The following is a 27116-nucleotide window of genomic DNA, read 5'->3' on the forward strand; positions in this document are numbered from 1 at the left end:
ACAAGATAGCAGTGAGTTGTTCTCTGGTCTCTAGCTCTGGTGCAGTAGTTGTGCCATGAGGGGTCTGGAAAAGATTACTCTGACATTCCAAAGGTATGTTATTTTAGATGCAAAAGGACAATCTGCAGGCTCAGTTAAGATAAAGACTGACCTTTGGTAAGGAAGATACTAGCCTAGGACATGAATAAACACCAAGATTCCCTTTTAGTTAGAAATTTTAAGTTTCAGACCATCTGATGTGGTTACTTTATGTCTCTGAGTTTATAAGACTGACCATGTGGCTTGTCAAGTTCAGTATGTGGCTCTCTTTTTGTCACAACATTATAAAGTAATATGTCTTCCCTTCAAAGTTCATTTAAAACAAAGTAAAAAATGTTTACTATAAATAAGTCAGAGTATATATATTAACTAATTTAATCATTCTTTAACTAGAAAAAAATCAATAAAATGGAACATACACATGCACACGTGTGCGTGTGCACCGCCCATCATACTAGCATAACATCAAAAAAATTAACTAACATTAAGTTAACATTGATGTTAGAAATACCCTTCAAAGAATCTAAAGTGGCCATCATTAACATGTTTCAATGAGCACTTGCAAATTTGCTGGAAACTAATGAAATGATAGAAAGTTCCAGCAAGGAGATAAGAAGATATAAAGAAGAATCGCTTAGAAACTTTAGAATTGAAACACACAATTAGCAATGTAGAGTGGGGCAAAAATAGGTTTACAGGTGTTTGTATGGAAAATAATACAATGATACTATATAATAAAAGCCTAATATGCTAAGTGTCCAGTTGTCTCATCAGCCATTCAACCAATCAAAGCGTAATATGCTAATGATATGCTAAGGCCGCTCAACCGCTCGCTATGATGTGCACTGACCACCAGGGAGCAGACAGTTGACTGGTCGACCAGTTGCTATGATGTGCCCTGAACACCAGGGGGAAGATACTCTGACTGGTATGTGAGGTTGCTGCTGGGGTCCAGCTGATCAGAACTGAGCTAGACAGGCTGTACATACCCTGGAACCCTCCTGTGGTCCCATCTCAGCGGGCCAACCTCTCGCGTCCTTCCCTGGCCACCTATCGTGCACCAGTGGTGTCCCTTTGACTGGCCTGCAACCTCTCCTAATCTGGGACCCCTCAGGGGATGTCAGAGAGCTGGTTTTGACCCTATCCAGGCCAGGGGACCCCACTGGTGCACAAAAATGTGCACCGGGCCTCTAGTTAATAAATAATAATACAAAAATGAACTCTGTGTTTCCTGTCCTCACAACTGTAAACATACTTGTGTCCCACCCTGTATATAAAAACTCAATAATGGTCTCAGGAGTAGAATAGTGGGGACAACAGAAAAAAATCAGTGAAGCTAAAGATGGAACCCTAAAAAAAATACCCAAATTGAACAACAGAATGAAAATAGGATGAAAAAATGAATAGAGCCTCAAGGACATGAGGAGTTTTAAGAAAATATATAATATCCAAGACATTGACATCCTAAAATGTAGGAGAAAGAATTTAAGGTTGGAAAAGTATTTGAGGAAATAATGCCTGAAACATTTACAAATTTGGCAAAAGGCATAAACCCACAGATGAAATAAGCTGAAAGAGCATTATATAGGATCAATCCAGTGAAATCCATGGTAGGATACAGCATAAAAAAATTTGGAAAGTAAAAGACAAAGAAAGAGGATCTTAAAAGTAGTGAGAGTGAAATTATATCTTATGTACAGGAAAAATGGTTACAATAATGGAAATAAAACAATATGGGAACTAGACAAACAAATGCTACTGAACATTGCCATTAAGTAGTGTTCTACCAACATCCTACCTAATAAAATAGTAATATGTAAATTGACCACACCTTTGCTATTCCCGAGCCACGCCCACCAGCAAAAGCCACGCCCACCAGCCAATCAGGGCAAGTATGCAAATTACCCAACAAAGATGGCGGTTAATTTGCATACACTGAGGGAGGGAGGAGTGAAGACTGAAGACAACTTAGAAGGAAGAGGGAGGAAAATCAGAAAGCAAGGTGGCTGCTAGAGGGAAAGCCCGGGCGGGGTGGGGCGGGGCAGAGCGGGGTGGAACAGGGCGGAGCAGGGCAGGTGGCAGTGGCGAGCGGGTGCAGGCGCGGCGGGCGCAAAGGCGGCGGCAGCGGCAGCGCACACGGCCACAACCGCCACTTGCAGGATTCTTCCTGCAAATGGGCTACTAGTATATAATAAAAGGATAATATACAAATTGACCAAACAGTGGAATGATGGTCACTGTGTTGCACACTGACCACCAGGGGGCAGACGCTCAATGCAGAAGCTGCCCCTGGGTGGTCAATACACTCCCACAGGGGGAGAGCTGCTTAGCCAGAAGCTGGCTTAGCTTAAGGCTGGCTAGTGCAGTGGTGATAGAGCCTCTCCTGCCTCTGCATCAGTTGGACACCCCCTGAGGGCTCCCAGACTGGGAGAGGGCGGAGGCTGGGCTGAGGGACCCCCTTCCCTGAGTACACGAATTTCATGTACCTGGCGTCTAGTCTTACATAAAAATGGAATTCAGCTAATGTTCTGTGGGAATTGAATCTTGCATTTGAAAGTCCTCTGGTTTGTCCCAGGAGCACTATAAGGCTTTACAGAGTCCTCTTTTCTCTAGCAGTGGTTCTTTACCTGGGAAAGTCTGATCATTAGCCCATGCCCAACTGGGCAATATCCCCATGGAAGGAAAAGAAGAAAAGAAAAAGGAAAGGAAGGGAAAGAAGGGGAGGGATGGAGGGAGGAAGGGAGGGAGGGAGGAAGACGGAAGGAAGGAAGGAAGGAAGGAAGGAAGGAAGGAAGGAAGGAAGGAAGGAAGGAAGGAAGGAAGGAAGGAAGGAAGGAATATTTTGACTTTACCTGCTTTGTTCAGCAGGAGCTTTAAGCTGCCGTGAGTTTTTACTCCCACACTGTTTTGTATTAAAGAAAACTAATTGGCAGCTTTGTCTGTGTGACTGGGTTTGTCTCATGACAGTCTTCATTTTGAAAGCTGGCTTTTAGGCCATGAAACTTACAACAGTTTAATTGGATAATGCCTATTCTAAGGCAGATCACTTGAGAAGCCTGAATTCTGTAGTCACCATTAATTCAGTTGCTTTAGAAAAAAATATACCCGCCCTAACCGGTTTGGCTCAGTAAATAGAGTGTCAGCCTGCGGACTCAAGGGTCCCAGGTTTGATTCTGGTCAAGGGCATGTACCTTGGTTGTGGGCACATCCCCAGTAGGGGGTGTGCCAGGAGGCAGCTGATCGATGTTTCTCTCTCATTGATGTTTCTAACTCTCTATCCCTCTCCCTTCCTCTCTGTAAAAAATCAATAAAATATATTTCAAAAAAGAAAAAATATACCCTTCCAAATTTTGTCCCTGCGCTTAAAAAGTATTGTGCTGACTGCATTGTGTCATTGAATGGAATAGGTGTGTAGTGAGGATTGAGAGCTAACTAGTTCTGTGGTTTTGTGGACAGGCTTCCATTAATAATAGCACATTTTAGCCTCTCTTCCCAATCCCGCCCTTTCAGCTCTCTCCCTGTTTTTCCATATGACTCTGAGGTTACAGCTCCTCTCGAGCACTATGAGGATGATCAGCTAGGTTCTCTCCTATGCTATTGTATTGGATGTGGTTGGATTCTCCTTATCCATCAATGGCCTTCATTTTATTTCAAAATCCCCATAAATTCTTAAATCTCTCATCTTCTAATTGTCTTTTTCTGATATTTCTTATTTATTCGGAAAAAGGAGGCTATTAATTGTGTCAAATCCTAGAATCATTCTGAGGGTATTTAATTAAAATTTTAAGCTATTTTCGCTTGTTATCCTGAATTATTCAACTGATTTTAGAGAGGTTGGAAATTTAAGGTGTCTTTACCTCACTCTCATGTATTGTGATCCTTTGTGAAAATTATCAATCATTTTATATATTAAACTAGATGCCCGGTGCATGATGTTTGCGAGTGGGTATGGCCCCAAGGCCTGGCCTGTGATCAGGGCCATTTTCCCTGGCTGCCGGCAGCTGCTGCCACCCATCCCCAGTTCCCTGTTTGCCATCAAGGGATCGGAGCCTGCTGGTCAGGGGGAGGGACTGAGAGGTGGTCAGTGCGCCTCATAGTGACTGGTAGAGCAGTCGTTCTGATTGTTCTGCTGTTTTGTCGATTTGCATATTACTCTTTTATATATATAGATGTGCTCCAATCCTTCCACTTCCAGGGAAAGGGGCAAAGGAGGGTTGCTGAAAGTGATAAGGGAGGCAGCATGGTAAACTTGTTTTTTGGGAGGGGGGTGCGGGAGAGATTCCTCCTGATGAGGGGCTTCAAATTACAGCAGCCTATTTCTGCTACCCTCTGTGTCCAGAGACATAATTTCTGATTGGCATCTAGCAGGACAGAGCAGTTGCAGGTACAGGACTGGGAGCGACTTTCTGCATGCAGCTCCCTGGAGAGTCTCTTCTGGCCAAGGAAATATTTGTTCTAACCATTTATCCTGGAAACGGGGCTGCTGGGTGGTGTGGGGCAGGAGGCCAGAATGGAGGTGGGCAGAGCAGGGCAGGAAGAAGTATGGGGTAGAAGAAGACTGGGGGTGGAGGAGGGAGAGAGTGAAATCTGTGTGTGTGTGTGTGTGTGTGTGAGAGAGAGAGAGAGAGAGAGAGAAGGAGGGCTGGTACAGAAGGAGAGTTGGGGTCAGCATAGGAAGGTTTGGAAGTACTGGGGGAGTAAGAGGGATCAGCAGATGCCAGAATAGGGGAAAGGGTCTATGGAATCAGGTAGGGTCCGAGAAGGTGAGTATAGACTAAGTCTCTTCCCCAGACCCTGCTATCCCAGGTGTCTAGTGGGAGGGGTCCATAGCGAAGTGCTGAGCCCCCTACACTTCGTGTCTGAGATTCCAGAACATGTGGCCAAGCATCCCCCAGTCTTCCCCTTGTGATCCCGCCCCAGCAATGGGGCTTTGCTGGCACAGCTGGGGCTGAGTGCGTGGGGGAGGGGATTCAGGCAGTAGAGCTCCTGGGGCCCAGGGGTTGGGGTGAGCCCTCCTCCTCCAGAGCACCCCATGCAATTACACACTCCAGAGCGCGCTGTGGCCCCAGGATGGCAGATTGCATCCAGGTAACAAATTGGACCAGAACTTGGTCCGAGCTCCCCTTGGCCTTGTGCTGAGCGGACCCCATATTTGGGTCCTTAAGTTTCTATTATCTTGGCCTCCTGAGCATTCCTGTCTCTGCGAAGATTTGAGACAGGACACTCCTTGTATACTGTGATTGGGAGTGCCTTTCTGGAGCTGAGGCCATGGGATGAGGAAGGGACAGTCTGGTGCTTGGCTTTTGGTGATCAGTTTGTCTCTGCCTGTATGTGCCACAGGATCCCAAAAGAGTGATTTTTCTGAGCTTTAATTTGCATGTTCATACCGTGCATGCCTCCTCTGAGACATAGAGTCCAAGGGGAAGGAGAAAGGTGGAAATTCCTCACGTGTGAATGAGGCTTTACACTTTAAACTGCTAGCCTGAATCAGTGATCTAATTTTATGGTTTCAGGAAATTTTGGCAGGTTGGGTTGGAGTGGTGGCGGGGTAGGATTTTATACTTCTATAGAGGCCTGATGCACAGGTGGGGGCCTTCCCTGATGGGGGCCCCAATTGGTGTGGAGGTCCCCACTGGTTGTGGGGCCTGCCTGGGCTTGGGGCCACTGGCAGTTTGCAGGCTGGCCACACCCCTGATCAGGGTGGGGGGGTCCCTGCTTTGGGTGGGGCGGCCTGGGTGAGGGGCCACAGGGGGGGAGTTGTCAGGCTGGCCCCACCCCCTAAATCAGGCTGCGTTCGCTGGCTGCAGTGGGCGTCGTAGGGATTGGTTGTTAGGTTGTTATGATTGTGACGGCATTATGGTCTTTGTGTTTTATATATATATATATATATATATATATATATATATATATATATACATACATATATACATACTAGAGGCCCAGTGCACGAAATTCGTGTATGGAGTGGGGGGCGTGTCCCTCAGCCCAGCCTGACCCTCTCCAATCTGGGACCCTTCGAGGGATGTCCGACTGCCCGATCCTGGATCGGGCCTAAACAGGCAATCGGACATCCCTCTCACAATCCAGGACTGCTGGCTCCCAACTGATCACCTGCCTGCCTTCCTGATTGCCCCTAACTGCTTCTGCCTGCCAGCCTGATCACCCCCTAACCACTTCGCTGCCAGCCTGATTGATGCCTAACTGGTCCCCAGCCAGCCTGTTTGCCCCCAACTTCCCTCCTCTGCCGGCCTGGTCACCCCTAACTGCCCTCCCCTGCAGGGTTGATAGCCTCCAACTCCCCTCCCTTGCAGGCCTGGTGCCTCCCAACTGCCCTCCACTGCTGGCCATCTTGTGGTGGCCATCCTGTGTCCACATGGGGGCAGGATCTTTGACCACATGGGGACAGCTATATTGTGTGTTGCAGTGATGGTCAATCTGTATATTACTCTTTTATTAGATAGGATAGAGGCCTGGTGCATGGGTGGAGGCTGACTGGTTTGCTCTGAAGGGTGGGGGTTTCCTTGGGGCGTGGGGCGGCCTGAGCAAGGGGCCTGTGGTGGTTTGCAGGCCGGCCACGCCCCCTGGCGACCCAAGAGGAGGCCCTGGTATCTGGAATTTATTTATCTTCTACAATTGAAACTTAGTAGCCTGGAGCAAAGCCAAGCCTGCTGCTTTCTCCTCGGCCAGCAGCGATTTCTGTTGGAGTTAATTCACCTTCTATAATTGAAACTTTGTATCCTTGAGTGGAGGCTTAGGCCGGCAACAGGATGGCTTCTTTTGTTACTGCGGAAACCCAAGCCTCCCTCCCGCTCTCGGTGGCTGTAGCCATCTTGGTTGGGTTTATTTGCATATTTGCTCCTGATTGGCTGGTGGGCGTATCTTGGCTGGTGGGCATGGCTTAGGCATAGTGAAGGTGCAGTCAATTTGCATATTAATCTATTATTAGGTAGGATACTAGAGGCCCGGTGCATGAAATTTGTGCATGGCAAGGGTGTCCCTCAGCCCAGCCTGCACCCTCTCCAATCTGGGACCCCTCGAGGGATGTCCAACTGCCCATTTAGGCCCAATTCCACTGGGATTGGGCCTAAACGGGCAGTCGGACATCCCTCGCACAATCCAGGACTGCTGGCTCCCAACTGATCACCTGCCTGCCTTCCTGATTGCCCCTAACTGCTTCTGCCTGCCAGCCTTATCATCCCCTAACCACTCCCCTGTCAACCTGATTGATGCATAACTGCTCCCCTGTCAGCCCTATTGCCCCTAACTGCCCTCCCCTGCAGGTCTGGTCACCCCTAACTGCCCTCCCCTGCAGGCCTGGTCCCCCACAACTGCTCTCCCCTGCAGGCCTGGGTCCCCCTGCAACTGCCTTTCCCTGCAGGCCTGGGTCGCCCCCAACTTCCCTTCTCTGCCGGCCTGGTCACCCCTAACTGCCCTCCCCTGCAGGCTTGATCACCCCCAACTGCCCTCCCTTGCAGACCTGCTCCCTCCCAACTGCCCTCCCCTGCTATCCATCTTGTGGCGGTCCTCTTGTGTCCACATGGGGGAAGCCATCTTTGACCACATGGGGGCAGCCATCTTGGGTGTTGAAGTGACAGTCAATTTGCATATTACTATTTTATTAGATAGGATATATAGACTAGAAGCCCAGTGCAGGAAATTTGTGCATGGGTGGCGGTCCTTCATCCCAGCTTGCACCCTCTCCAATCCGGGACCCCTTGGGAGCCCCCACAGGGATGAGGCCCAAAATGGTAGTTGGACATCCATCTCACAATCTGGGACCACTGGCTCCTAACAACTCGCCTGCCTGCCTGCCTGATTGCCCCTAACTGCCTCTGCTTTCTGGACTGGTCATCCCCTAACTGGTCCCCACCCTAACTGCCCCACTGCTGGCCTGGCAGCCCCATAACTGCCTGCCTGCAGGCCTCGCCGCCCTCTCACTGCACCCCTGCCAGCCTGGTAACCCCTAATTGCCTCCTGCTGGCCTGGTAGCCCCCTAACTGCCCCCCTGATGGCCTGGCTGCCCCTTAACTACCCCCTGCCAGCCTGGCCACACCCTAACTGCCCCCCTGCCAGCCTGGCAGCCCCCTAACTATCCCCCTGCTGGCCTGGTCGCACCCTAACTGCCCCTCTGCTAGCCTGATCATCCCTAATTTCCTCTGCTTGCTGGCCTGATTGCCCCCTAACTGGCCCCCTGCTGGCCTGGCCACCCCTTAACTGCCCTCTTCTGCCGGCCTGGTCACCCCTAACTGCTCTCCTCTGTTGGCCTGATTACCCCTAATCGCCTCTGACTTGGCCCCCGCCACCGTGGCTTTGTCCAGAAGGATGTCGGTAAGGATGTCCAGTAGATGTTTGGTCTAATTAGCATACTACCCTTTTTTTAGTATAGATGATATTTCTGTGTATCTTGATTGATTGATTGATCAATCAATACAAAAAGAGAGAGATGTTATTTATTATTTATTGACATGAAGAATTGTATCTCTCCCTTTTTACAAAATAATAATTCTAAATAAAACATTCTTTAATACTGTAATTCTAAGTGAACAATATACTGCATGGAGTTAGGCATTTGGTATTCCAGAATGCAACTTTACTTAATATGGGTTGTGATTCAACATGTCTTTGAATTTTTTATTGATAAGATATAGAACAGGAGTATGGTTTATCAAAATGATCATAGCCAGATGGGTATTCTAGAGGAGATAAAAACATCTCAGCACATACATGCCTTTGACATTTCAAAAAGATTATGTTTGTGGCATGTAAATGTTGCTAATAAATTAATAAATAATATTAACTGTTATTAACTGCTTTTTTAGCCATTTGAATACACAGGGCTACAGGAAAATGTGCTTACATAAACAGACATTACCCCTAGGAAATATAGTTTTAGTTATATTAGAGATTTTTTTAACTGTGCTGTGACTATTTCTGGGATACTCTTTGTGTCTCTTTTTGAGAGAAGGAAGTCTTATATGCCAGTTTATATTCAAAACATCATCCCAGCCATTGACCAGAGTTTTCTTTTATGGTGTCTCTTGCTTTTTTTTTTCCCCTTAAAAAAGAGCCAACTACAAAATGATCTGTTAAGCCTGGGTCTTAACATTTTCTGGATTATTTACCCCTTAAAAACAACCCAGTGAAGTATGACTAGTTTATTATTGCCTCAGTGACAATATTTACAGAGCATAGAATGAAAATACTAGTCTGTGGACAGGTAACGCTGGTTTGTCCAACATTTTATTATTCTTGCTGGCTTCATTAGAGCAATTTATGTTAATCAACAAGCTGATACTTTTTTTCTTCTTTTATGCCAATAGTATCAGACGATAATTAAATTTTAGACTATTCATCATATATTGGATAGTCTATCTGATAACTTGATAAAAGCCAACAGATCATTTGAGAAGGTGCCCCATATGTATTCAAATTCAATTAAATTAAATTAAATTTGGATAGAGGAATATTAACATAAAGTCTGCACGAAAATCAGGTTAAATCAATAAATAAAGTAAAACATATTTAGTGATCACTTACTATGTGTCATGCTTGCTTTTGTTTATGTGTATCAAATTATCATCCTCATGACCTTTATGTATTTTTTTTATTCACTTGGATATAATTACTATTTCAAATTTCAAGATGGATAAACTGAGGTATGGAGAGATAAATAAGTTGCTCAAGGTCACATCGATAATATGAAAGACAAAGGGATATTGTTACTAAAGTTGGAAAAAATGTAAAAATTACAAGAATGCTGTATTTAGCATTGATCACTAGAATCTGTGAGTAAAATACTTATTGCACTGAATATTGGCCTAGCCAATAATTCATGGCATGACCTTAATAGTGTAAAATAAATTCTTGTCAAATATGATAAGGATGAAAATATTATGTTCACAGTGTCAGTATGAATATATTTTATAAAAATGCATAGAAAGTGGTAAGACAGATCCTACCATATTACAAGTGATCAGTACAAGCTGACTATTTTTGTGCTTATGCCAATTAGTACTCTGATCCCTCAAGGGAAAATAGTATCTAATTCTCAATATTTCATTTTCTATCAAATATTAGATGTCATAAAATCCAGGTCCACATGGTGTTTTTATAAACAATTTTTATTGTTGACATTATTGCAGGAGTCTCACTCCCCCTAACCTTTATCCACCTCCATCCCCCTCCCCCTACCTGCCCCTTCCTGGACTTTAGTTTCTTTTTTTTCATGTACCTATCCAATTTTCCCAACAGCATTTATTGAAGAGACTATCTATATATACTCCATTGTATGCTCTTGCCTCCTTGGTCAAATATAAATCAACCATAAATGTGTGGGTTGATTTCTAGGCTCTCTGTTGTGTTCCATTGGTCTATATGTCTGTTCTTATGCCAATTCCAGGCTATTTTGATTACAATGGCCTTGTAGTATAGTTTGATAGCTGTATTGGGATCCCTTCAAGTTTATATTTCTTTTTCAAGATTCCTGTGGCTATTTGGTATCTTTTTTGGTTCCAGAAAGAATTTTAAAATATTTTTCTAGTTCTGTGATATATGTCATTGGTATTTTAATAGGAATTGTGTTGAATCTATAGGGTGATTTGGGTAGTAGGAGCATTTTAATGATGTTAATTCTTCTAATCCATGAATATGGACTATGCTTGCACTTGTTTGTATCTACCTTAATTTCTTTCTTCAATGTCATATAGTTTCCTTAGTAGAGACCTTTTACTTCCCCCCTAGGTAAAATTCATTCCTAGGTTACCTTATTATTTTTTGATGCAATGATAAGTGTGGTTGTTTTCTTAGTTTATCGTTTTGAGAGTTTATTATTGGGGTATATAAATGCCATGGATCTCCATGTGTTTATTTTGTATCCTGTAGCTTTGCCAATTTCATTTATTAGATCTAGTAGTGTTTTGGTGGAGTCTTTAGGGTTTCCTATATATTACAGTGTCATGTCTTCTGCATACACTGACAGTTTTACTTCCTTCTTTCCAACTTGGATGCCTTTATTTTTTTCTTCTTGGCTGATCATTATGACTGGGACTTCCAATATTATGTTGAGCAAATTGAACCCAGCAATACATTAAAAAAAATCATAGAACTGATCAAGTGTGATTTATTCCAGGGATGCAAGGTTGGTACAATATATATAAATCTGTAAGATACATCACATAAACAAAATGAAAAATGAAAATCACATGATCATATCAATAGATGTAATCTAGCACACATCCTCTCTGATAATAGACAAATATGCAAATTGACCATACCCCCGACACACCCACAAGCCACGACCCCAAGCCACGCCCATCATCCAATCAGAGCGAATATGCAAATTAACCCAAACCAAGATGGCTACAGCCACAGAGAGCAAGGTTTCCTAGGTAACAGAGGAAGCCAAGCTTTCCGCCTGCCCTAGCCAGGCCTAAGCCTCCACTCAAGCTACAAAATTTCAATTATAGAAGGTAAACAAATTCAAACAAATGGCGGCAGTATGGAGCTTGAGAGAGCAGGCCAGGGTTGCCGCCCGCAACAGGGGAAGCAAAACTTTTCGCACACCCTGGCCAGGCCCACCCGCTTAAGGCAACAAAGTTTCAATTATAACCCCAACACAAATGGCTGCAGGCCGGCCTCAGAGGGAGCCCCAGGCTTGGCTCCGCTCCAGGCTACAAAGTTTCAATTGTAGAAGGAAAATAAATCCCAGATACCAGGGCATCCGCTTGGGTCGCCAGGGGGCGTGGCCAGCCTGCAAACCACCACAGGCCCCTCGCTCAGGCCGCCCCACACCCCAAGGGAAACCCCACCTGATTCGGGACGCCCTTCAGGGCAAACCATCTGGCCCCCACCCCTGTACCAGGCCTCTATCCTATCTAATAAAAGAGTAATATGCAGATTGATCATCACTGCAACACACAATATAGCTGCCCCCATGTGGTCAAAGATCCTTCCCCCATGTGGACACAAGATGGCCACCACAAGATGGCCAGCAGGAGAAGGCAGTTGGGAGGCACCCGGCCTGCAAGGGAGGGCAGTTGAGAGGGACCAAGCCTGCAAGGGAGGGCAGTTGGAGGTGATCAACCCTGCAGGAGAGGGCAGTTAGGGGTGACCAGGCCGGCAGAGGAGGGAAGTTGGGGGCAAACAGGCTGGCAGCAGAGTGGTTTAGGGGGTGATCAGGCTGGCAGGCAGAAGTGGTTAGGGGCAATCAGGAAGGCAGGCAGGCAAGCAGTTGGGAGCCAGCAGTCCTGGATTGTGAGAGGGATGTCTGACTGCCCGTTTAGGCCCGCCCCCCGGTGGGATCGGGCCTAAACGGGCAGTCAGACATCCCTCAAGGGGTCCCCTATTGGAGAGGGTACAGGCTGGACTGAGGGACAACCCCCCTCCGTGCACAAATTTCGTGCACCGGGCCTCTAGTATAAGATAAAAACTCTCAATAGTGGGGATAGAGGGATCATATCTCAACATAATAAAGACCATGTATAAAAATGATACAACCAACCTCATGGGCTAAAACTGAAAGCATTTCCCTTAAGATCATGAACAAGACAATGATGTCTACTTTCACCACTATTATTTAACAAATTAGCAGCCGGTTGCACGAAGAGATTTGTGCAATAGGCCTTTCTTACCTTGGCTTTCAGCACTGGTTTTCCTCCAGCACCCGGGACCCAGGCCTTCACTCCAGTCGGCACAGACTCAGGCCAGAGTCTGCCAGCTTCGCTGCAGACTCAGGCCAGAGTCTGCCATCTTCATCTTCGCTGCAGACTCTGTAGTCTGCAGTCTTAGTCTTCGCTGTGGCTGGAGTGCTGCTCCTATAGATCCCTTCACCCCTGCCCTCCCTCTCATAGCAGGTGTCCTGAGCTGCCTGGCCACTCTGCACCTGGAGCAGCTGGGCGGCCGACATCTTTGTCCTACTAATTTGCATATTCCCTCCTGATTGGCTGGTGGGTGTAGCAGATTGATAGTCCATTTGCATGTTTCTCTTTTATTAGTGTAGATTCATTTGTTTTATAAAGACTGTGGTGGGCCTATGCAGGTTTACATTTGTGTATGCAAAACAAAGTAAAGTACAGGAGTGTGTAAATAATGTAAATAATCATAACTTGCATGTTTTTCCCCCAACTGTAAACCTACTTTTGCCTTCTCCTGTACATACAAATTTTGTGCATTGTTTTGTACCAAGAACAATTGTTCAACTCTGCATTTCCTGATTTTCATTGTTGATATTTGTTTTTAAAATTTTAGTTTTGTCTTTCTGGACGTTGCAATTTTGTTACTGATCACAAAGACCTAGCATCCTGCAATGCTTCAAAACTGTGCAATGGGCATGGCGTAAGTAATGGCTACTCTATTTTTATGTATAGTTATTTTTTTAAATTCATGTCAATAACAGTGAGATCCACAATTATTTGATGTGGAAATTTCTTATGGAAAATTGCAGTCAAATTAGAAAATCCATTATCATTTTGTATACATATGTACATGAATTATGTGTTTAATCAGATTTTTCTAGGTCTCCTGAGTTAGTAAACTTTGAACTCTGTACAAAATGCTATATAAAGCATAATGTGTTATTATAATGTTAGATTAAGATTGTAAAATTTTGGAAATAGATTTATTAAAGATAATATATATATATATACACAATTATATATACACTAGAGGCCTGGTGCACGAAATTCGTGCATGGAGGGGGGTTGTCCCTCAGCCCAGCCTGTACCCTCTCCAATCTGGGACCCCTCAAGGGATGTCCGACTGCCCGTTTAGGCCCGATCCCAGGGATCGGGCCTAAACGGGCAGTCGGACATCCCTCTCACAATCCAGGACTGCTGGCTCCCAACTGCTTGCCTGCCTGCCTGCCTTCCTGATTGCCCCTAACCGCTTCTGCCTGCAAGCCTGATCACCCCCTAACCACTCTGCTGCCAGCCTGTTTGCCCCCAACTTCCCTCCTTTGCCGGCCTGGTTACCCCTAACTGCCCTCTCCTGCAGGGTTGATCACCTCCAACTGCCCTCCCTTGCAGGCCGGGTGCCTCCCAACTGCCATCTCCTGCTGGCCATCTTGTGGTGGCCGTCTTGTGTCCACATGGGGGCAGGATCTTTGACCACATGGGGGCAGCTATATTGTGTGTTGCAGTGATGATCAATCTGCATAGTACTCTTTTATTAGATAGGATAGAGGCCTGGTACAGGGGTGGGGGCCAGCTGGTTTGCCCTGAAGGGTGTCCCTGATCAGGGTGAGGTTCCCTTGGGGCATGGGGTGGCCTGAGTGAGGGGCCTGTGGTGGTTTGCAGGCGGGCCACGCCCCCTGGCAACGCAAGTGGAGGCCCTGGTACCTGGAATTTATTTTCCTTCTACAATTGAAACTTTGTAGCCTGGAGCAGAGCCAAGCCTGGGGCTCCCTTCGAGGCCCGCAGCCATTTGTGTTGGGGTTATAATTGAAACTTTGTAGCCTTAAGCGGGTGGGCCCGGCCAGGGTGTGCGGAAAGCTTTGCTTCCTCTGTTGCCAGCGGCAACCCTGGCCTGCTCTCTCAAATTTCATTCTGCCGCCATTTGTTTGAATTTGTTTACCTTCTATAATTGAAACTTTGTAGCTTGAGTGGAGGCTTAGGCCTGCAATGGCTGGCAGAAAGCTTGGCTTCCTCTGTTACCTAGGAAACCTTGCTCTCTGTGGCTGTAGCCATCTTGGTTTGGGTTAATTTGCATACTTGCTCTGATTGGATGGTGGGCATGGATTGTGGGCATGGATTGTGGGTGTGTCGGAGGTATGGTTAATTTGCATATTTGTCTATTATTAGATAGGATATAAAATTGTTTATAATTGAGTGTATGTTATAATATATATGTCACCATGCACAATATATTTTTATTACACATAATATTTATCCTATATAATAAAAGCCTAATGTGCTAAGTTTCCAACCGTTTGTTCAATCATTCAACCATTCGCTATGACGTGCACTGACCACCAGGAGGCAGATGCTCCTACTTGTAGGGTAGCTTGCTGCTGGGGTCTGGCTGTTCAGGACTGGGTGAGACTAGGCGGACACTCCCTAGAGCCCTCCTGCGGACCCTCCCTGGCCTCTAAAATATTTTTTCTAATTAATTTCCTTTCAATGTGCACAAATCAGTGCACTGGGCCTCTAGTAGTCTAATATTTTTTGAGTGAGAGCAGGATGTTTTGTGTATTCCAATCTTTTATGCACTTTAATGGCTTCAATTTGTTGTTTGTATGTCTATTCCACTATATATTTTAAGTCATTCACTATTGGACTTTGGTATATTGCTAATTTTAACTTAACTATTGTAAATAGTTGTTCAATGGACATTGTTGTACATTCATTTTTGCATGCTTATCTGATTTCTTAACTTGTTATCAATAATATCTGATGGGTCAAATGTATGCCCCATTAAACTTTTCAGTAATGTTATATTGTCTTCAAGAAACAGTGTATCAGTTTTTGCTTCCAGTTATCTTTTATGAAAAGGTGCATTTCCTCTAATTCTGACCACAACCCAGTTTCTCAGTTTTTCAATCTTTTCTAGCATGGAAAATGCATTGCTAATTTGCATTTATTTAATAATTAATGATACAGTTCTTTACTCTGTATGTATACTCATATTTACCATTTGCATTTCTATTTTCCCATCCATTGTGACATTATCTATTGGGTTATAGAAGTTTTGGAAACTTTGGAAGGTTTTCAAGCATGCCTTTGGTTTTAAATTTGTGACTAGTGTCTTCTGCCATATTGATCCTTCATATTTTATACTGTAATAATTCATGAAAAAAATGACCTTTTTATGTGTCCTGATTGAAAATTTTCTCCCAAATAACTTAAATGTCTTATTATTTACATTTCTTTTATGTTTCTTTTCTTCTTTATTTAATTTTAATTGAATTTTTGCATGCAACTACTTCTAGATTCCCTCGTCTACTTCTGACCCTCCTTTCAATTCATGTACCAGCTCACATTTATAGATATTTTCTAGCAAAATACTTTTTATATTTGTGTCTGTTTAAGCAAATTCTTCCTTGAGTTTGTACATAATATTGTTGGTAAATGTTTGCCCTTCTCAAAGCTATTTTTTATCTAACACAATTCATAATAAATTTAAACTTCCACAATTTTATAACATCTAGCCTCATAATTTCTAGAAAGATATTTCAGCTGTCTCAAAAATGTTATCTACTTGTATTTTCAAATACAAGAGACAATTAATAGGAAATCTGTTTTATGAAAGATATTGCATGGACATTTATTTTGTAAAATTTTATTTTAGAAATTATTTCCACATTAAAATAAACACTTCCTCTACTATGCTAAATTTAATACTTTCACAATGTGCATTGAAGAATAATGACTAATATTGCATTTAATTTTTTATTGCACATTTAGTATTCTTATTCTTCATTTGGTTTTGTTTTAGGTTTGCAATACTAACTTGAATTGCCAGTGTGATTTGGGATATTCTCCTCCAAAATGTGTGGAAACACCGTCATCACCAGGAGGAAGTATAGATGATGGGTTTTGGATTATCCCCAAGGGTTAGTATCTTGATCAGTGTGCTCCAACAGAACTTTCTGCACGTACAGTAATGTTCTACATCTCATCCTAGCTGATTAGACTTAGTGGATTGAGTGTCCGCCTGCAGACTGAAGGTTCCTGGTTTAGATTCCGGTAAAGGGCACATGCCCGGGTTGGGAGCTTGATCCCCAGTAGGGGCCATGCAGGAGGCAGCAGATCAATGATTCTCATCATTGATGTTTCTATCTTTCTCTTCCTCTCCCTTCCTCTCTGAAATGAATAAAAATATATTTTAAAAAAAGGTTCTACATCTCCACCATTGATGTGGCTGTTGAACACCTGGCATGAGGATAGTGCAACTAAGAAGCTAAAATTTTGATTTTATTTTACTTTATTGAATTTAAATTTAAATAGCCATTGTGGCTACTCTATTACCCACCCAGTGCAGCTAACTCTAAATCATACTTTTAATCAAAATGTTGTATTTATAATTCAAATCTAGAAGTGAACATTTTAATAAGCTTTTTCCAAAATTAACCATGGTTACTCATACATTTCTATTCATACAGCATAGTTTTCTAGGTGTTATTAAATTATAGAATAGGTGATAGTTATAGTATATAGTTTATATCTGAAGAATTAGCTATTATAATGTGTTAGTTCAAAACTAAGTTGCATTTTTAAAGTTGACTATACTAAAGAAAGTTAAAAAATAATAAAATATTTCATAACCATAGCATATGAATAGTAGATAGTACAAAACATTTTTCCATGTATTTGGTGAACATTCATAAACAAATGTGGTGTATTTGATTTTTCTAAACTTCACAATGTACAAATCTCAGGAGAGATTTCCAATAATGCCTTTCCACTATTGGCACTTTTGCTGTTATGTATTTTATTTATATATTATAGTATAACACTAACTATACATTATTATTTGCATTAGGTAGCTGATAGATTGTTAGATATTTTTTAATACAAATGTTTACATTTGCCCACAGATTTACTGTTCTCTAGGGCTTTTCAACTCTTCCAGCTCATTAACAGTTTTCTACCGGTCATTTCCTTTAGCCTAAAAAAATTCCTTTTGTATTCCTCTTTTTGTGTCTATCTTGCAGTCTTTGTCTTAAAGTGTTTTTATAATGTCTAAATTTGTGAAGGGTATTTTCACTGGAAGTAGATTTCTACATTGAGAGTTGTTTCTCTCAGATGTTCAAAGATATAATCACATTGTTCCCTGCCTTCCATTTTCTGATGAGAATACCGCTGTCATTCTTCTCATACATCTCAATAATATAATGATTTTTTAAATAATTTGTCTGAATTTCAGACTTACTTTCTATTTTTGATTTTCCAGTTTCACTATGATTTACCAAGATGTGTTTATCTTTGAATTTATCCTGCTTGGATTGGCTGAGATTCTTGAATCTATAGCTTGATGTATTCTTGGAAATTTTGGTAAAAAAATACTAGCCATTATCTCCTTTTTAATATTTATTTTTATTATACATATTTGGCTTGTTAAAAATTTATACATTTTATATATTCTCTCTGTGGTATACAATTCTATGGGTACAGAAAAAAAATGAGCAGACTTGTTTTCCTATTAGCTGTCATTATGATACACAATAGACCTGTCACCCCAGATCCTCCCTCTGGTTTCACCTTTGCAGTCATCTCCTACTGTTAATTCCTGGAATAGAAGTACCTGTTCTCTGTTCCTAGATACTTCCTTTTCCCAGGATGGCATATGCATTTGGTATTCATTCCTGTTGTCATGTGTTTTAATATTTCATTCATTTTTATTTTTAACTAGCCTTCTATTGAAAAGATGTGCTATAATTTTCTTATCAATGCATTCATTGAAGGTTATTTGTGTTCTTTCAAGATTTTGGTAGTAAGAATAAAACTGATATAAATATGAATATAGAATTATATATATATATATAATACACATATATTGTCACATTTTGGTGGGTAAACACCAAGGGGAAAGATTGCTGAGTCACTTCCTAAGTGTATTTTTTTAGTGAGTGTAATTTTAATTTTTTAGGTAATAGCCAAGCTATTTTCAAAAGTGACTGCACACTTTTTTTCTCCCCCAATTCATCAATGAGAGATCCAGTTTCTCTGCACCAACAGCCCACACTTCACAAGCACTTGATATTGCTATTTTTATTTTTTGTTTGATTTTGTTTTGCCAGTTTTATATATGTAATCATATTCTATTGGGTTTTTATTTAACTTTTATGTTGAAATAATTATGGATTCACAATGAATTGCAAAGAAACGTAGAAGGAAGTTCTGTGTACCTTTCAGTCAGCCTCCATTAACGGAAACATGTTGCAGTACTATAGCACAAATCCAAGCCTGGAAGTGGACATTGATAAAATACATAGAACTTTTCGATCTTCACCAATATACATGCACTCATTTGTGCATATATTTGTGTTTTTTGGATGCACCTGTGTGTGTATTTAGTTCTGTGCAATTTTGTCACATGTTCAAATTGGTGTAGTTACCACCACAATCGAGATGCAGAATGGTATCACTACATATATTATCACTAAACTAATATTAGACCTTTTTACAGCTACGCTGATTCCTTCTTTCCTCCTTTCCTAACTCCTAGCAACCCCTGAACTGCTCTGTCTCTTGAATTATGTTATTTCATGAATATTATATAAATACATTCATACAATTTGTGTCTCTTTAGGATTGGCTCTTTTCTCTTACATAGATTCCATGACCTGAATGTAAATTGTTGCATATATGAATACTTCATTTTTATATTTTGATTGGTATTTCTTTTAATGGATATATCAACATTTCTTTAATTATTCACTCACTGAAGGCCATTTGGTTGGTTGCTAATTTGTGGCTATGGGTAATATGAGTAGATCTGCAATTAACATTTATGTAGAAGATTCTACATAAGAGTAAATTTTTAATTGTCTAGGAAACATGTCCAGCAATGAAATTGGTGGATTGATAGTAAGCCTTTTATAGTTTTAAAAGCAACTGCCAAACTATTCGAGAGTTGCTGATCACTTGACATTTATATTAATAATATATGAATAGCCTAACCGGTTTGGCTCAGTGGATAGAGCGTCGGCCTGTGGACTGAAAGGTGCCAGGTTTGATCCAGTCAAGGGCATGTACTTTGGTTGCAGGCACATCCCCAGTAGGAGGTGTGCAGGAGGCAGCTGATTGATGATTCTCTCTCATTGATGTTTCTCTCTATACCTCTCTCTTACTCTGTAAAAAATCAATAAAATTTTATTTAAAAAATAATATATGAATAATTCAGGTTTTTGGCATCCTCACCAACTAATTTTTAAGCCATTCAATCTCTTTGTGGTTTTAATTTGCACTTTCCTAATGGGTAATGTTGTTAAATATATTTAATATGCTATTTGGCATCTGAATATCCTTTTTGGCAAAAAGACTGTTCTGCTCTCTTTTTTTTTCAACATTTGTCTGATTATAAATTATAAAATATCTTCCTCCATCAATATTCTTTCCTTTAGCACTATGAGCAGTAAAATAAAATTTCTGAATTCTCAGTTGTATTCAATAGACGCTAACATAAAAAGGCTGAAATGGATCCAAGGGTTCTTTTGTACCTTCTTGGAAGTGGATACATTACTTTGGACAACAAAATCAGAAAACTTCCATTTTGCAATGGAATAAATTTGGGAGACCAGGCATAAACCCTCACTTATGTGGTCTAATGATTTTCCATAATGATGCCATGGCCATTCAATGGGGAAAAGGACAGCCTTTTCAGCAAATGGTAATGGGACAGTAGATATCAACAAGCAAAAAAATACACTTGGATGTTTACTGAAACCATATGCTAAAATTAACTACAAATAGATCTGAAATTAAATGTGAGAGCTATAATGATAAAATTCTTAGATGAAAACAGGAGAAATATTAAAAACATTGGGATCTGCAATAATTTATTGGGTATGGCACCAAAAATACAGAAAACTTATGTAGATAAATTTGAATTCATCATAATCAAAAACTCTTTTTTTTTTAGCAAAGAGAAGTATCAACAAAGTGAAAAAGATTGCCCATGCTATGTTAGAAAATGTTTGCAAGTAATATATCTGATAAAAATTAATGTCCATAATATGAAAAGAACTCCTACAACTCAACAACAAGGAAACAACCCAATTCACAAATGGGTAAAAGACTTGAATAAACATTTCTACAAAGAATTTACCTCAGTGGCTAATAAGCACATGAAAAGATGCTCAATATCATAAATTGCTAGGGAATTGTGAGTCAAACTTACAAGATTATAAAAAAAACTGAGGATATGAAGAAGTTGGAGCCCCTGTGCATTGTTGGTAGAATGTAAAATTATGCAGCCTTTTTGGAAAATAGTATAAGCACAAGCAAAGAATGAAATGAGATTGATCCAACTTCATCAAAATTAAGAACTTTTGTGCTGCAAATGACACGACCAAGAAAGTGAAAGACAAATTACAGAATTGATGAAGATATTTGCAAATCTTGTATCTGATATGCAACTTGTGTATCTAGAATTTACGAAGAACTCTTACAAGTCCATAGTAAAAATACAACCCAATTAAAACAGAGAAGGGGTTTAAATAAACATATCTCCATAGGAGATATACAAATAGCTCATAAACCCATGAAAATGTGCTAAATATTTTAGGAAAATATAAATCAAAACCACATGAGTTACTCGTTCATTCTCCTGAGGTTGATTATAGTAAAACATAACAGGCAACATGTTATTAATGAGGATGTGGAGAAATTGGGATCATCTTAGTGCTCTTTTTCCAGCAATGCTCAAGCTCTGGTATCTTATTTTCAACCTCAAGCCAGTAAGAGCTGCCTTTGATTAGCTTCAGGTTAGACCTCTACCAAGGACACCTGGGAGGCTATCACAACACTTCTGGGTCCCTAATCTACAGAGCAACTGTGCTGCACCCTGCAGTTCCAGCCATTTCTGCTGCTGTGAGCTCTGTGCTTTGCCTCCTTAACTCACTGAAGTGCTGCACTTTGCCTAGGACTCCAATTCTCTGCTGATGTTAGCAAATTCTCCATAGGTAGAGTTGAATTTTCACAAAATCAACATCATGTTAACTTTCTTTCTGATATTATAGTTTTGCATTTCCTGTTGACTTCCAGAAATCACTTCCCTCATGTAGATTATCTTGTTTTATATTTTTACTAGAGGCCTGGTGCATGAAATTCATGCACAGGGGGTGGGTCCCTCAGCCCAGCCTTCACCCTCTCCAATATGGGACATCCCTCTCACAATCCGGGACTGCTGGCTCCTAACTGCTCTCCTGCCTGCCTGCCTGATTGCCCCTAACTGCCCCCCAGTAGCCTGATCACCCTTAACCACCTCTGCCTGCCGGCCTGATTGCCCCTAACTGCCCCCCAGTCAGCCTGATCACCCCTAACCACCTCTGCCTGCTGGCCTGATTGCCCCTAACTGTGCCCCCATTCCATCCTGGTCGCCCCCAACTGCGCCTCCCTGACAGCCTGGTCTCCCCACGCAGCCTGCTGTTCACTTGTTTGATTGTCCCTCACCAACACCCCTGTCAGCCTTGTTGCCCAACGCAGCCTGTGTTTGGTGGTCCATCTGGTTGTTTTGGTCATGACGGCCCCTGGCTTTTTATATATTAGGATTACAAGAGGGCTAGTCTGGTATCATTCAATGGAAATATTTCATCAGAGATAAAGTGGAAGCCCTACCTTCCTTAGGGTAATGGGTATCTCTCAATCCAATAAGTAGGCGCAATTTCTTTAATCAGCCTTTAGTACATGAGAAGAAAGATCCACTTCCAATATGATATTGTGAGTGAAGATGGAGTTATGGAGAATTGACCTTTTCTGATGGACAAAGCAGGAAAAGGAGAGTTTTAAAACTATTAAGTTTTCCCATAATATAAGACTGCTGAATTTTGCATGATTTCAATATTTTTGCATATATTTGCCAATTTATTTCCTATAACACATAAACATTGTGAATCACTATTTTTTTTTTCAGTTAAATCAGTTTTTATCAACATGCAATTAGATTGTGTTTCTAAGTTATTGAACTTTGTCTTTTTTGGGGAGAGGCATTAATTTCATTTTCATTTAATATTATCACAGTTATATCGGTGGTAATTCTGATTGCTTAATTTAATTTTCTGTATTTTAGTTGTCCAGATTATTTATTTTGTTAAATTGGACCCAGCTTACATAGATTTTAAAAATATCCCTGTATAGTCTTCTAACATCTAATTAGGAAAATACCACCTTATACAGATTATATGGAAAAATAACCCAGTTTACTATAATTAATTGTGCCTTTCTACCTTCAATTATGTCAATAATGTTTATTAAATCCTTTTTAAAATACTTCTATTGCTTGCTCTATATATTAAATGGAATAAATTATATAAATTCCATGTGTTCTCGGCAGCAATTCACAAACCAGAATATGATAAACTACATTAAACTATAGAATTTAAATACAGATTGTATGTGTAATGGTTTAAAATAAAATATGACAATGATATTGATGTATATTGAGTGACATAAATAGATAACATTATTTTATGGCATAGTCACAGAATATTGGAAAACAGTTTAACACTTTTTAAGTTTATTTATCCCATACAGTATAATTGGAATGACAAATTTTTATGAATATTAATTCTAATATTCCTTTAATATTATTTTGAACATTCTAAAAGGTACTCTCATATTTTTAGGAGAAGTTGTAAACTTGCCAATAAAAAAACGACATGCTGCTCCTCGAAAAAGTGGTCTCTTGATCAGTTTCTGCATTTTTATCTCTTTCTTTATTTTAATTGCCATCATTGCTCTTAAGTGGAATAAAATGAAATTTTTGAAAAGAGGGGAAACAATAAGTGAAGGGTAAGTAAAATTATGATTTCTAATATGTACACTGAAATGCATTATAGGAAGAATTCAAATGTATTTGAGAATATTATAAGTAGAAATTCTTGGATGGATTGGGTTGATGGGCAGAAATATTGAGTCTTAATATATAACTAGTTTTTCAGATTGTAGGCAGGTAAGTATTCTTCATGTGCATAGAGGCCTAGGAACAACTGAAGCTATTCAGTAAATCCTCAATGCCTTTCAAATAGGAAGCCATTCAGGTAAAATTATTTTAGGAGGTTTTGTTTATTTCCCAAGAAACCCCACATTCAGGTTAATAGAGATAGGGAAGCCAATTTTATGGACAGAGTATGTAGAAGGTAAGAAAAATCTAAGATAGCAAAGAATGAGAGAGAGAACGTAGGGTACTGCCCATTTTACACATCCTATCTAATAAAAGAGAAACATCCAAATTGACCATACCTCCGCTACGTCCACCAGCCAATCAGAGTGAGTATGCATATTAACCCAACAAAGATGGTGGTGGTCACTGAGTTGGAGCGAGCAGGAGGCTTGGGTTGCCCCTGGCAATGGAGGAAGCCAAGCTTCCCACCTGCCCTGGCCAGCCCTGGCCTCCACTCAAGGCTACAATGTTTCAATTATAGAAGGTAAATAAATTCCGGATACCTGTTTCCAGCCGGTCCTGGCCTCTGCTCAAGGCTACAAAGTTTCAATTATAGAAGATCAATAAATCCCAGATACCTGCTTCCAGCTGGCCCTGACCTTCGCTTAAGGAAGCACTGAAAAAAAGAAAAAAAAGAAAAAGAAAAAAAGGAGGGGCTGGGAGCGTGGGTCGCCAGGGGGCGTGGCCATCCTGCAAACAGCCATCAGTCCCTCACCCAGGCTGACCAGGCACCCCCGCGGGGACCCCCACACTGAAGGGGGTGTGGCCAGCCTGAAAACAGCCCTTAGCCCCTCACCCAGGCTGGCCATACCCCCATAGGGTGAGGGTCCCCGGTGGGGGGCTTGGCCAGCTTGCAAACAGCCATCTTCCCCTTGCCCAGGTTGCCCAGGCACCCCAGTGGGAACCCCCCACCCTGATCTGGGACACCCTTCAGGGCAAACCAGCTAGCCCCCACCTGTGCAGCAGGCCTCTATCTATACTAATAAAAGGGCAATATGCTAATTAGACTGGGAGACCTTCCAGGAGACCTTCCGCACGTTCTTCTGGACAAAGCCATGGTGGCAGGGCTGAGGTAGAGGTGGTTAGAGGCCAAAAGGGGAAGGCAGTTGTGGGTGATCAGGCCAGGATGGGATGGCAGTTGTGGGTGATCAGGCTAGTGGGGGACGAGGCCATTGGGGATAAGCAGACCAGCAGGGGGGCCAGTTGGGGGTGAGCAGGCAATCAGTGGGGGTCAGTTGGAGGTGATCAGGACAGCGGGGGGGGGGGTGAGTTTGGAGTGAGCAGGCCAGCAGGGGGGCAGTTGGGGGCAAACTGGCTGGTGGCGGGGGGCAGTTGGGGGCGAGCACACTGGCATGGGGGGCAGTTGGGGGTGATCAGGCTGGCGAGGGGGGCATTTGGGGGCAAGCAGGCTGGAGGCAGGGGGCAGTTGGGGTGAGCAGGCCGACAGGCAGAGTGGTTAGGGGCAATCAGGCAGGCAGGCAGGCAGGTGAGCAGTTAAGTGCCAGCAGTCCTGGATTGTGAGAGGGATGTCCGACTGCCGCTTTAGGCCCGATCCCTGTAAACCGGCAGTAGGACATCCTTTGAGGGGTCCCAGATTGAAGAGGGTGCAGGCCGGGCTGAGGAACACCCCCCCCACCCCCTGCATTTCATGCACCGGGCCACTAGTAATTAAATTGCTCATGTGTTTCTGAAGTTAGAATTAAGGTACTTGCTTAGCTTTATTTACCAGCAAAAGCCATAATTTGCTTAGTGAATATTCAGGAAAATGAGAATGCAGAATAAAAGATAAGTAAGTGGGTCTCTTTATCCCATGCTAAAGAAAAATGGTTCTCTTTCTTACCTTTGGAGAGATATATAAAATAATGATAAAAAACCTTCAAAACCTCTATTTCCCAAGTTAGTTAATTTTTTTACAGTATAAACAAGTAAACAGTAACTAAAGTCAGTGTATTATTCTGCCTAATTTATGTAGATTTTACATAATCATCAAATTAATATAAAGGGACTTGAATGAATATCTGGTGTAAGACTTCTTGTGCACTTGCTTAAGACATCTTGGACAAATCTGAATAGTTGCTGGAAGCAAACGTGACTTTGAAAAGAAATGTTATCTTGGGGAATGATTGATCATAACTAAAACACACTACCTGAGTTATGCTCAGTTTTTTGGCGAAGTTTGACACACCAAGCTCAAAAGGTTGCCCATCACTGGTCTAAGTCTTAGAGCAACACTAAGGAGCTTCAGGGTTGCAAGGATAATAAATGATGTGGAGCTGAATCATCAATGGGTGGTAATGAAGTGCACAGTGAGGAATTACTGTGCAGTTCGTTCCATCACTCAAAGGCTTTATGATTGACACCATCTCTTCCTATGTATGTTTGTCCATTCTCAAAAACTGACTGCACAAAGCAGAGAATACCAATGTAAACTTTGCCTAGATTCATTAAAAAAAATACCAACAATCTGTCTATAGCCAATGCCTCTTAGCTCACATTCTCGAGACAGAAGGAAATTGGTGTGGAAATATATCTAAATTCAGCCCGTATTCGGTCTGGATTTACAAACCTGAGTTAAGTTTACAAACTTGATCTTATTACCTTGGCCAAGGAATTGTAGCCGTATAGCAAGGACCTGGGCACTATGACACTTCTCTTCCACAGGAACTGTGTAGGTATTGGAGTTTTCCAAAGGAAAAATTGGAGACTGTCAATACCACCCAAAGTAACTAAATGTAGATGAAAGACTTAGAGGCCTCACTAATGATGTCATAAATGAAGTGAAAAGTTAGTGATTTACATAGTTTTTGATAGAACTATCATAACTGGATAGACAATAATTTAAGAATTTTACCATTTGCATGTAAATTACCCTTTTAACTTTGGAAGTGCATTATCATAGGTTTATTGCTGTCCCTCTTGTCTTCCTTGTAGAGAAGATAGAGAAAATAATAGATTGGTTTTTAGTTTGAAATTTAAATATGCTTAATACACATAGTAGTTAGGTCAACATTAAAAAGACCTAATATGAAATATAGGATCCCTGACTGGAATATGAGAAGCTTGCTCATATTGATATATAATTTTTGAGTTTTTAATACAAAGATAGCTTTGTTACTTTTCTTGATTTTTCTTAAGATTACAATGTTTCCTAAACCTAAAACTAATGTTATTTCTTTATACAGATCTATGTCAGAAGACAGCAGTAGTAATAGCAACAGGACATACACAGAGTTAAAGGTGAAATGAAGGAATCAAATATTAAAAAAGTACCATCGCTGAGATACTTTTTAAATCTTTAACAATACCTCAGTATGAGATCCATTATTTCCATGTTGATCATCATCACTCTTTTTTTTTAATTTCTTTATTGATTAAGGTATCATATATTTGTCCTCATCCCCCCATTCCCATACCACACCCCTCCCCACACATGCCCCCACCCCCCTGTTGTCCTTAACTGCTGATTAGGCTCATATGCT

At 41.6% G+C, this 27116-nt stretch overlaps 1 protein-coding gene across 1 annotated transcript in view; it reads left to right on the plus strand.

The window, feature by feature from the left end:
* The window catches only part of LOC307104492 (A disintegrin and metallopeptidase domain 3-like), a gene marked incomplete at both ends in the record, with an annotated part of 119008 nt that extends 92125 nt beyond the window's left edge, over positions 1-26883 (plus strand). The window contains 4 exons of the mRNA XM_079779378.1: positions 13285-13371; positions 16468-16585; positions 23321-23486; positions 26820-26883. Coding sequence (XP_079635504.1) covers positions 13285-13371; positions 16468-16585; positions 23321-23486; positions 26820-26883 — 435 coding nt within the window. The remainder of the gene's footprint in view (positions 1-13284; positions 13372-16467; positions 16586-23320; positions 23487-26819) is intronic.
* Positions 26884-27116: the final 233 nt, after the last annotated feature.

The sequence above is a fragment of the Cnephaeus nilssonii genome (assembly GCF_951640355.1).
Source record: "Cnephaeus nilssonii genome assembly, chromosome: 8".
Lineage (NCBI taxonomy): Eukaryota > Metazoa > Chordata > Mammalia > Chiroptera > Vespertilionidae > Cnephaeus > Cnephaeus nilssonii.